The 12,510-nt window shown below is 38.4% G+C and overlaps 1 protein-coding gene across 10 annotated transcripts in view; it reads right to left on the bottom strand.

Moving 5' to 3' along the window:
- Window positions 1-12,510, bottom strand: part of FBXW11 (F-box and WD repeat domain containing 11) — a 121,514-nt gene that overhangs the window by 71,091 nt on the left and 37,913 nt on the right. For 3 of the 10 annotated variants that reach the window (XM_045501497.1, XM_045501479.1, XM_045501488.1), the window contains one exon: window positions 12,085-12,186. The exons of the other annotated variants lie outside the window; for them this stretch is intronic. In XM_045501497.1, the coding sequence (XP_045357453.1) occupies window positions 12,085-12,186 (102 nt within the window). Of the gene's footprint in view, window positions 1-12,084; window positions 12,187-12,510 lie in introns of those variants that run through there. 10 annotated transcript variants of the gene reach the window in all.

Here is a 12,510-nt window from a genome sequence, read left to right as displayed (position 1 = left end):
CTAGGACAGCAAATATCACTATACCATATAATCCAAAAAAAACTTAAAGACAGCCATTCCTTCACATTCCAGTTTATTATGCCTATTTGGGAACTATTCTAGAAACGGGCATATTTACCATGCAATGAACAAGACACAACTCTTTTTCTCGTGGAACTTACATGCTGGTGGGGGAGAAAGACAACAGATACGAGGAAAAAAACATGGAATATAATTTCAGGCAGTGCTAAGTGCTATGAATTAAAAATAAAGCAGAGTAAAGGAACAGAGTGAAAAGGGGGAAGTTATTTTAGATTGGATGGTCAGAGAAGGCCTCTAAAGAAGAGATATTTGATCACGTAAGCTACTCGCTTAATAACATAAATAGCATTCCTATTGCATAATTGTCCCAAGATTTAGAAAACTCTATTTACAACATAAAAAACCAAATAATCATCGCTATGAAAATAGCTTCTATTTTTAATAGGCAGTAAGGTATACTGACCTAGACAGACTAGGTTTAAACCCTTCACTTTGCCACTTAGCACGTGTGTGCCCTTAAGCGAGTCGTAAACTCCATGTCTGTCTGTCTGTCTCCCTCTCTCTGAATCTCAATTTTCCCATGTATAAAAGAGACATACTGGGCGCCTGGGTGGCGCAGTCGGTTAAGCGTCCGACTTCAGCCAGGTCACGATCTCGCCGTCCGTGAGTTCGAGCCCCGCGTCGGGCTCTGGGCTGATGGCTCAGAGCCTGGAGCCTGTTTCCGATTCTGTGTCTCCCTCTCTCTCTGCCCCTCCCCCGTTCATGCTCTGTCTCTCTCTGTCCCAAAAATAAATAAACGTTGAAAAAAAAAAAAAAAAAAAAGAGACATACTAGTACCTGGTTTATAAAGTTGTTCAGGGGATTAAGAAAAATAATGTATGGGAAAGAGTCTAGTAATGTAACAGGCATAAGTATTCATTCACTGTGAGTTCCCTACACATTATGGTTCTTCCACCAAATGAATGCTATATATATATTCATTCAGTATATATATATATATATACTGAATGATTTTTCCTGAAGACTCATTATTGCAAGCATACCATTACTACAAACAGACACATATGTTTTTATCTTCCAATCATATCAGGGACTCCAAAGCCCAAATCACCTCTGACTAAATGCTTGTTAGACATTGGTGATATAAACGACACTGGCTTGACAAGGTTGTTATCATTTTTACTAATGTCACACTCACCTTTTCTTTCTTCACTCGGTCATGAACTGCCTGATTCCATTCTGTGTCCCTAACTCCCAAAGTTTAGGCTCTTCTCAGTCACCAGTTGTAATGACTGATTTTATATGTCAAAATGGCCATGCTATGGTAGCCAGGTGTTTGCTCAAGCACTAATCTAGATGATGCTGTGAAGGTATTTTGTGAATGTGATTTACATTTATAATTGAGATAATATGAGCAACGCATATTACCTTCTATAATGAGATGGGCTTCATCCAATAAGTTGAAGGCCTTAACGCAAAGATTCTGTCTCAAGACTGCAACAGAGAAATCTTGCCTGGGTTTCCCCACAAATGTCACAGTTGCCAGTCCCCACAATCACATGAGCCAAAGGTCTAAAATATCTATTTACCCACCTACGTACCTATCCACCTACTTATCCATCTATCTACTATTGGTTCTGCTTCTCTGAAGAAGCCTAATACACTAGCCAAAGTCAGAATTGGTCTCCCTGCTTCCTCTTTTCATTCTATCATCTACACAGCAGCCAAAGATCCTGTTAACATGTTAGTGAGATAAATTACTCCTCTGGTCAAAATTTTCTAATGGTTTCCCATCTCATACAGAATAAAAGCCCCAAACCCTGAAGTGCCCAATCTCCCCTCTTCTCCATAGCACTTATTGCTATCTAACATATTATGTGCGTTACTCATTTTCTTGCTTTCCCCACTAAAATTTAGGTTCCAAGACAAAGTGGCTTTTTGTCTATTTGATCACTCCTGTATACCCATCCCCTACATGAATTCCTGGCACACAACAGAAACATTATAAATATTTGTTGCTTGAAGAAAATCAAGTGAGTGATTTTTAAAACAAACAAAAAAATAAAACAAACAAAAAAAAACAAAGAGTGATTTTTAATTTGGTCTTTGTGCTTTCCAGTTTTCTACACTGGGCATGTTATTTCTATTATATTCCAACACTGCTGAGAAGACAACAGTGCCCCTTATCCATAGTTTTGCTTTCTGTGGTTTGAGTCACCTGCAGTCAACTGCAGTGTGAAGGCAGATGATCCTCCTCTGACATACTATCAGAAGGTCAATGGTAGCCTAGCACTATGTCACAATGCTTACATCATTCACCTCACTTCATCTCATCAGGTAGGCATTCTACCATCTGGTATCATCATAAGAAGTACCGGTAAGTACAGTACAATAAGATATTCTGAGAGACCACATCCACATGACTTTTATTATAGTATATTGTTATAATTGTTCTATTTATTATGAGTTTTTGTCACTAATCTCTTATTGTGCCTAATTTATAAATTAAACTTTATCATAGGTATATATGTATAGGAAAAAACCTAGCATACACAGGGTTTGATACTATCTGCAGTTTCACACATCCACTTGGAGTCTTAGAAAGTATCCCCCAAAGATAATGGGGGAGACTACTGTAATGTAAATTAGAATAATCTTTTTTGTGGAAGTTTGGTCGAAAGCTTAAAACCCTAAGAAAGGTCATATCCTTTGACTCAGAATTTTTCCAATGAATAATATAACTTAATTAATCACAAATAGACACTGAAATTTAGTGACGTTAATGCCCATCAACAAGAGACTGATTAAATTATTGTATGCCCAGTGAATGAAACTCCGTTATTAAAAATAGAGACCTAAGGGGTGCCTGGGTGGCTCAGTCGGTTAAGTGTCAGACTTTGGCTCAGGTGGTGATCTCACAATTCGTGAGTTTGAGCCCCATATCGGGCTCTCTGCTGTCAATGCAGAGCCAGCTTCAGATCCTCTGTCCCCCTCTCTCTCTGCCCCTCCCCCGCTTGCATTTGTTCTCTCTCTCAAAAATAAACATTTAAAAAAAAATTTTAAATAGAGACCTAAATATACTAATATGAGCCATACTGATAAAAATCAGGTTATAATTCAGTATATAAAGTACGGGCCTATACATAAACAAAGAAACAATAAATACATGTACATATATTTATTATATATATAACATACAACATATAACATATAATATAAAATTCCAGAAAGAAAGAGAGAGCCAAGAAGAAAAAACAAAGGTTGGACACAAAAATGAAGTGGGATTACGGTAAATGGTTCATTTTGTTTTCTCTTCTCTAAAATTTTTGCAAAAGTTGAATATAAATCAATAGAAAGACATAAAAACAGCATTTTTACAAGCAACGTAACAAATGTCTGTTGCATGAGGCTTTAAGATATCATTTTTATTGAAACAAGTAAAAAGACATTTTCTAATGTGGTCTGAGTCTCATCTGCTCACTTCCCTATCCTCAAAAATATACTGTTAAACCTTATCACCAAGCACTCTGTTTTAGAAACCACAAATTAAATTATTAGATGTAGTTTTAATTTTCCCATAGCAGAGGCTCTCCTCCACAGGAAATGTGATTTCTTTAGTGCTAGTACTACACGTGAGGCATTGGGATATGACAACTTTCTCCAAATATGAATTTACTTGCTGCTCTTCTGATGCTTCAAAGTCTTAGATCATCAAGTCACCCTCACTGTTTTCCGAAAATATGACGTGGAAATGATGAGAAACAACCAACCAAAAATTTCAATTCATAGTAAGAATAGAGAAAAATCACCCTTCTAGAAAAATGTTAGAATGAAATCTTTCTGTTTGGCATTGGACTTTCAAAGCCTATCATCATTAACAAAATACTGAAACTAGCATTAATATGTAAAGGATGGCATGATATAGCACAAGGACCACAGAGGTTGATAACCGATGATGATACTTAGGGAAGGAAAAAACAACAAAAGCTTGAAAGAGACTTCTGTGAGTGAGCATCATGGGATACAAGGAAGTGAAACATGAGCATATGATTTCAAATCAATGGGAAAAAGCGAGATCAGTAAACTGCATATGGAAAACAGACTGGCCACTTAGAAAGAATGTGGATCCCTAATTTACAGCATATACCAAAATAAATTACACAGAAACTCAAAGATTTAAATGTAGAACAGAAAGCCATAAATCACTGGAGGAACAGTAAAGGACAGGAATAAGTATGACTATATAAAAAGGAAAACTTCCCTTCGAAATTTTCTTCAAAGTAAAAAGCATTATGAACAAAACTGACAGGCAAATGTCAAACTAGGGAAAATATGCAATAAATGAGTTACTCTAACACATAAAAAGAATTCCTACAAATCAGATTTTTAAAAAATAAAACCATCAATAGAAAAAATGGAGGAAAGGTATGAAGAGACAACTCACAAAACAAGAAACAGAGATGTCCAATAAATAAATATGCATTTACATATATTCCATCTCACTAACAAGCAAATAACATTACTACAACATATTAACATATTAATCCATCAAAATAGCGAAGAAATACAAAATTAAAATATCCAATGTCATCTAGGGCATCTGAAAAGGGAATCTCTCTTCTCATCCACTCCTTTTAGGAGTATAATTTGACCCAGCCTCTCAAAAGTACAATTTAGCCACCTAAAGTATTTTCAAGTGTACACTCTTACCTAGGAGATTATTACAAAAATATACAAAAACTTAGCTACAATGAGGTTCTATTCAACATTACTTCAAATGTCTTAAAAACTGGAGGCAGTCTTGATGCAGATAGGACGGACTTTTCAAACCAATAATATTAAATGGAATATTATGCAGGGATTTAATTCTTTAACTTTTTTTAAGTTTATTTTGAGATAGAGCAGGCGAGGGGCAGAGAAAGGGAGGGAGGGAGGGGGGGGAGAGAGAGAGAGAGACAGACAGACAGACAGACTCCCAAGCAGGCTCCACACTGTCAGCACAGAGCCTGACATGGCGCTTGAATCCATGAACCGTGAGATGATGACCTGAGCAAAAGTGAAGAGTCAAGACACTTAACCGGGTGAGCCACCCAGGAGCCCTTTATGCAGTGATTTTAAATGACGACAGAAAGTTCATGTTACTATTTGCCACTTTCTATTACTGGTTTAATTTTAAACAATAATAAGTTATTTTAAATAAAAATTTAAAAGTAAAGCTTAAACATTTTTGTGATGATATCCATAGCTTATGGCAATGACTGGACTATAAAATGGTCCAACCTTCATTAAAACAATTTAGCCATATGGGGCACCTGGGTGGCTCAGTCGGTTAAGCGTCTGACTTTGGCACAGGACATGATCTCACAGTTCATGGGTTTGAGCCCCACGTCGGGTTCTGTGCTGAGAGCTCAGAGTCTGGAGCCTGGTTCGGATTCTGTGCATCCCTTTCTCTCTACCCCTCCCCTGCTTGTTTTCTTTCTCTCTTTCTGCCTCTCTCTCTCTCTCTCAAAAATGAATAAACATCAAAAAAATTTTTTTAATTAAAAAAAAAATTTAGCCATACCTTTCAAAATAAAGCACTGCCTACTTTGTGATAAACCAGTTAAGTTTTCCGCACTTTGCTATACATGTGTTCTACCTCAAAAAAGAATAAAAAAAACTATACTCTCCTTTCTCCCCAACCCTACCAAATCTGTGAATGATAAAAGTACCACTGGTGAAAAAGTTATTTAGACTTTATAAATCTGGGGACATGTCTGTAATATAATGTTAAGTAAATAAAGGAAGTTAACGAAGGTGCAGTGTGAGCCCATTTTCCCTAAATCCCTTAAATATAGTGCTACATATCCTCAGATGAATGACAACAACAATAACAACAACAAGAAATACACAGTGGCAGACAACAAACTGTAAACATCTGGGTGTGGCATTTGGGGGATATTGGAAGGGAGATAGTATTAAACTTTTCTATATATAGATAATTGAATTAACAATAAAACACTGATATTCTTTGGTCAAGCAATTGTATTTCTAGGAGTTCCTTCTATAGACATAATCACGTAAGTCTAAGATATATGTTCAATAAAATTAGTGAAGTGCTATGATACAAAAAAACTGAAGTCTAAAGTTCCTTGAGTAGGGAATTGGCCAAATTTTGTTTTCAATGATAAATGATATGATGGAACATTATTGCAGCTATAAAAAAGATGTTATATGGTTTTATATACTGATAGGGAAGAATGCTCAACATATATTATTAATTGAAAAAGTTACTAATTGGGGCCCCTCGGTAGTTCAGTCAGTTCAGGGACTGACTCTTGGTTTCGTCCCAGGTCATGATCTCATGGTTCATGGAATTGAGCCCCATGTCACACTCCACACTGACGGTGCAAAGCCTACTTGGGATTGTCTCTCTCCTCTCTGTTCCCCCCTCTCTCTCCCAAAATACATAAATAAACATTTTAACAAGTTCTTAATTGAAAAACAGTACGTATAGTATGGTTCCATTTGTATTTTTTTTAAGCTCTTGTCTAACAGGATACTGGGAAACAGATAAGTGATCCTTCGGGAAGTGAGATCTGGGGTCAAAGGAAATTTTATACGTCTTTTATAACTTTCAGTACCAATCCTATTATTTTCAAGTCTATGAACCATTTTTCTAATTTTGTAAATGCTGATATGAAACAGTGATTTGTCAAACTCTTTATCTCTTAGACCATCTTAGATTTGCTTTAAAATGCCCCAGAAAAAGATAAAGTTGGAGAAGAAGAAAGTTGAACCAAGAATAGCATGATTTTGAAAACTGTTCAAGGGTTGAATTGAATAGTTCTCTTTATTGTTCTGTATGTTTGGGAATTCCCACAGCCAAAATCTTCACATAAAATCTTACTAAGAGCCCTGCTATATAATACAGATAAATCCAGAGCTATTCTGGGTGAGGCACAAGTAGGAGGAAGCACTGTGCTAGGCCCTCCTTTATCCCTCTAGTGACTCCAAAGTCAAACTCTGGGCTTCCATGGGACATTTAAAACACCACTCTTATAATCATTATCATCACCATAATAACAGCCTGCACAACTTGATGGTTCCTCCTTGCCTAACAGGCAGAAGGAAGACCCTAAAACAGCAACAAATGTTCTCTCTGGGTGGTGAGTTTACCAATGGATTTTTTTTTTTAATAAGAGTATTTTGTAAATTTTCTTGTAAAGAGAAATAAGGTGTTTTTTTAACGTTCATAAAATATAAAAGACTCTTCCATTAAATAATCCAAAAGGTTACTCAAAGCCTTCACAGTGGCCTCAGAGTACAACAAGATAATCAACAAGAAATGATAAAACCCCCAATGCTCATTAGAAACGAGACAGTGAGTTGGAACAGCCATGTCTGACCTAAGGAAACAGTCCTGAACAAAAGGAGAACACCTGACAGAAGGGGCCATATCATGTGCCTTTATCTTATTCTTACTTGCCCCGGAATGGAATCTAAGACTTGTAAGACTGGAATTCGCTCTTCTTGAATAGGGAACCAGGAAGAAGCAATGAAAGATAGGGATTTTCATCCCCTCAACAAGCAATCACTAAGAGGTAGCTTCCTCTACTTCACAAAATCCTGTACATAGATACATCTCCACTTTTAAGGATGAGGAAACTGAGATTCAGCTAATTTAAGTCACTTGCCTAGTGTCACAGAGCTACTGAGTAGCAGGCAGAAGACTAGAACTGAGGTTTGTCTGCTCCAGAGCCAGGATTCTTTCTACCAAGCTACAGCTCATATCTAAAAAATATCCTCTTTTGCTGGCAGCTGTAAGTTCCACCTGTAGTGTTCTTAACCCACTGTGGCTCACTATCCATACTTAAAGAAAAGAAGCAAGAAAGGTAGCTGTCAAGAAGTTGTACTGATTGTCCAGCACTACCCACACTAGAGCTTGGAAGGAGGCACTACAACTTGATTCACATGATCCCTGCTGTCGATCCAAATCATCAGTCCTACCCTTGAGGAAGGCTTAGCACTAACACTCTCCCCAGCTGACAGCTCACAAATGGCATTCCCAAGAAAATCTGTCCGTCCACTACATGGAACCACTACATTCTAGGTGCGTTAGCTTTCAACTTTTGATACTAGAAATAAAGAATTTGTTCTCAAACAAAAGGCAGTTGCCAAGTTAATATCACTACAGAATGGTGACTAGAGCACTGGCTTTACAGCTATCCAGACCTACATTCATAGCCCAGTTCTGTCACTTAAATAAATGTGCAACCTTAAGCAAGTCAGTTCAGTTCAATAACTGCATATACCAAAAAGCCACCACAGAGAACTTGTGCATAAGGATTATATGAAACAACCTAGTGCCTAGAGCCTGACACATAAAAAGGAGGTGGAAAATAAATGATACACACTGTTATTAACACTAGTATTATTACTCCTGTGCCCCATTAGTCTTGGAATCTTAGCAAATACTCTACACGGTCTGAACGCTTGATTATCTGATGTAACGATCAACTGGTTCACTCTGGATACCTGAACCAACTGAGATATTGATTCAGTTCAGCTTGTTCACAGACATCCAGATATTCCAGTCCAACTGTTCTTTAAAAAAATGCTGAGAGTTAGTCCTAGTTTAAACCGGTTCACTTTTTTTTTTTTTTGGCTAACTTCATAGTTTTATTAGACACACACTTTCTCCCTCTCCCTCCCTCTCTCTCTCTCTCTCTCTCTCTCTCTCTCTCTCTCGGACTTTATTTGTGGTTCAGTCTGGATTTTCATTCATGGGTCTGCTTACTACAGGGTACCCCATGAGAACAGGGAACAAGTCTGTATTCATCTTTATGTGTCCAGCAGCAGTATAGGCCAAGGCACATAGCAAATGCTCAGTAAATATTCTCACAGAAAAGCCATTCAGGAACCTCACTAGCTTTAAGATTCAGGAGGGCTCATCCTGGCAATAGAAATGCAATTTTTTTCACCTACAGATATCTGGCAGGTTTTCCCTTTCTGATTTTCAAATAAATAATGACGAAACAAGCCACACACCAGATAGCTCACTAGTAAAGTTTTCACAAACAAAACTAAGATGGGAAACTATAGAAATAGTAGCATTCAAGCACTGAGGAAAGAAAAACAACTTTGGAATCAGGCAAATCTGGGGTTCAAATGCCAACTCCACCATCTCACAGCTATGTAGTATTAACTTAGGTCCAGTCACCCATAACACCTCTGAAACTCAGTTTTCCACATCTGAAAAATGGGGATAAGTACACCTACCTCACCAGGTTATCACGAAGTTAATATATGTGAAGCAGCAAGTACAGTTGATGGTAAATGATCTTTATTTTTTAAACAGCTTATTGAGGTAAATGAGTGATTTTCACTTTTTCAGTCTTTGCTGTCCCTTTTCTCACAAATGGCAGAAACCAGAGGGACTGTATAATGCCAAAGATAACTACTATCTTTATTTCTGCTTTTCAAAAGGTATGCTAATTCAGCCACACAGTCTAATTGGCTAAAGCTCCATCTAGCAATGGGTCTGGTGTGGTAATTTTAAGGGGGACCCTGTCATGCAACTCCAGAGCCTAGTCAACTAGGCTCTTCAGATAACCTGTTTCTTCCCTTCTGAGGCCTTCTTAAAATGGGTGAGCTGAGAGATGTGCCAAGTCAAGCAAGAGTCATCTTTGTGATAAACCAAAGATGTAGCATATAAGCCAAAAGGCATTCTTTGAAAACCCAAACCCAAATTAAGTCAACTAAATTGTAGCACTGTTTGGAGACTGTAGGTAGAGAGCAGGAACACAGGTGTTAAAAAGTAATAGGTAGGGGCGCCTGGGTGGCGCAGTCGGTTAAAGCGTCCGACTTCAGCCAGGTCATGATCTCGCGGTCCGTGAGTTCGAGCCCCGCGTCGGGCTCTGGGCTGATGGCTCAGAGCCTGGAGCCTGTTTCCGATTCTGTGTCTCCCTCTCTCTCTGACCCTCCCCCGTTCATGCTCTGTCTCTCTCTGTCCCAAAAATAAATAAACGTCGAAAAAAAAAAAAATTTTTAAAAAAAAGTAATAGGTAAAACCAGTGACTAGACAGGAAAGAAATCTTCCATGTTCATGGATACATGCTTACTTTCCATTCACAAACGGAAGAGAGTAATTATTTGCAAATTCCAATCAGCTGAGTATGTATTTCACTTTACTGTGCTGCAGATCCTCAATTATATACTTAAGAAAATAAAAACCTAAATAAACAAAATTCCCTATACATCTCTAAAGACAATATTTGCTCCATTCACATTTCAGTGAATATCATTCAATACTTCACCTTATTTCAAGATCCAGTCAAGGCAAGTTTACATTTTTTTCTCTTAAAGGATTTTCACTGGGAGAGATAAGTCAAAGAACTTTGAACACATTAGTGTTTCCATTTTCAACAAGGTAAGAACCAGTATTTCCTCCTACTCACCCCACCTCCAGAGATCTCAAAATAATGTTACTAAAATATATTGAATAATGCTTCCCATTGGTCAATTACTTTTAACCGAATTCAATAAAAAGAATTTGCGCTTCAATCTGCACAACAATTCTTCCCCTATTTATATTTCTGGAAAAAAAACTCAATCACTCCACCGAAAATTAACTTTAACATTCAAGTAAGCATTTTCAGAAAAACAGAGACACTGTTACTACAAGAAGGCAAATATCCATTATTTAGCACCAAGGAGAGTACATGCGACAATGTCTGCTATTTCAAGAACATTTTTGTTAAAGCTACATTGCATGCAGGGAAGCTGCTTTTCCAAAGGTAAATGCACACCATGCTGGAGCCTCACTGAAACATCCGATCCCTGGACCCTGAAGAGTTGTATTGCCTTTTTATGCACACTCCTATAACAACTGGATCTTACACTCAACTTACTCTCTAGTTAACTGTGTTAATGAGGTTCCAGTAGAGTTTTCTAAAGAAAGCAATCTGAATCAATAACCACACTAATGCTACTCAGAATGTTTGCTAGTAAGTAAATAAAATACACAATCCCAATGTGAAAGAAGTTCTCCTCCCTCCTTGCTTCCCTGCTCCATTTAGAGACTGTAAACATGAATAGAAAGATAACCTTGAGAACAGTAAAGTCATCCATGCCATCGATAATATCCCTCTAACTCATTTCCTGATTTTACAGTGTTTTCCTAAAACAGGGCAGTCTCCACAGGATACCAGGAATTTCATAATGCTTTTTAAAGATATAATAAACTGTGTGGAATATGCAGTGATGAAAACTAAATATTGCTACTGAAACCATACTTAATTAAATACACGTTTCCTCTAAACAGAGTTTCCCCAATAAAGCCACAACGTTTTCTGCCTTGGCTCCCTAAGATTCCATCCCAACGAGTGCAAGAGTGCAATCCGGCCACACTGCTGCTGACAGTTTTTTTTTCCTGAGCAACCCTCCCCACCCCCAAAAAAGTTTTACTTTTATCTGTGGAATTCTCTGCCAGCCTCGGCCTGGAAACCTGGGTGGACCCTGAGGACAGGTGTCAGATCTGGCCTTTGGGAGGTGGCCCAAACCGACAGTTATTGGCAGCATAAAGCTGTGACCTTCAATGAACTTCAATTTGAGGTTTTATACAATTAGGGATTCCCTCCCCACTCCTTTTTTGAAGGAGGGAGTGAAAGCATGCCAAAAGATGAGTTTCAAAATAGAAAAATCAGCACTTGAATTATGAAACCCTCCCAACTCAACAAAGAACTGTTAAAAGTAGCCAAATGGAAATTATCAGGGTTTTGTGGGCACATGCACAACTATTAAACATAAGAATCAGAACTTCAAGGTAGGGAGGAGGGGAGAATAAAAAGCAGGAGCAGAAAAAGAGGAGTAGAACAGGGCCCAGCCAAAGACCCATTTTCTCAGAAGGGCCCCTCTTGGTACTAAACTCCTTCATGGGGGGCACCCAGGCTGGAGAAAAGCAGAGGGTTACACAGAACATTTAGCAGACTTAACATTGGATTAAACACACTACTGCAAGTTTCAACAAATGTTCATGGCATACGTAAAAAACACATTTACAACAAGAAAGAAGAGAGGCACCTGGAGACATCTGACACTGGGCATGCTCTGCAGGCAACTCAGTGCGCACATGCTCTCTACCAGGTTGGCGCAGCCTAGCCACAAAGACCTTGGCACAGAACACTGCAGGATGACAAAAAGGAAGGAAGAGAAGAAGCAGTTAGAGGCCGCAACAAATCACTCCTTCACACAGGCAACTTGAATGTTAGTCGGGCAGGGGATGCACCCGTGGCAGTTTGGAGGTCAGGGGTGGTGGTCCTAGACAACTTACTGAAACCCTGGGAGAGGGCCCACTTTCTGTCCTACAGAAAGGAGGTTTCTGCTGCCAACCGCGAATTCCTCAGGACACAGTGAACAGAATCAAGAGGGAGAGAGAGAATGTTTAAATGGAAACCCACTAGAGGGAACTGTGAAAGTTGAGTGCACAAGATTAGGGGTGAGATTGTG

The sequence above is a fragment of the Leopardus geoffroyi genome, chromosome A1 (genome assembly GCF_018350155.1).
Source record: "Leopardus geoffroyi isolate Oge1 chromosome A1, O.geoffroyi_Oge1_pat1.0, whole genome shotgun sequence".
NCBI lineage: Eukaryota > Metazoa > Chordata > Mammalia > Carnivora > Felidae > Leopardus > Leopardus geoffroyi.
The sequence above is the reverse complement of the archived record's forward strand: the minus strand, read 5'-3'. Positions and strand labels throughout refer to the sequence as shown.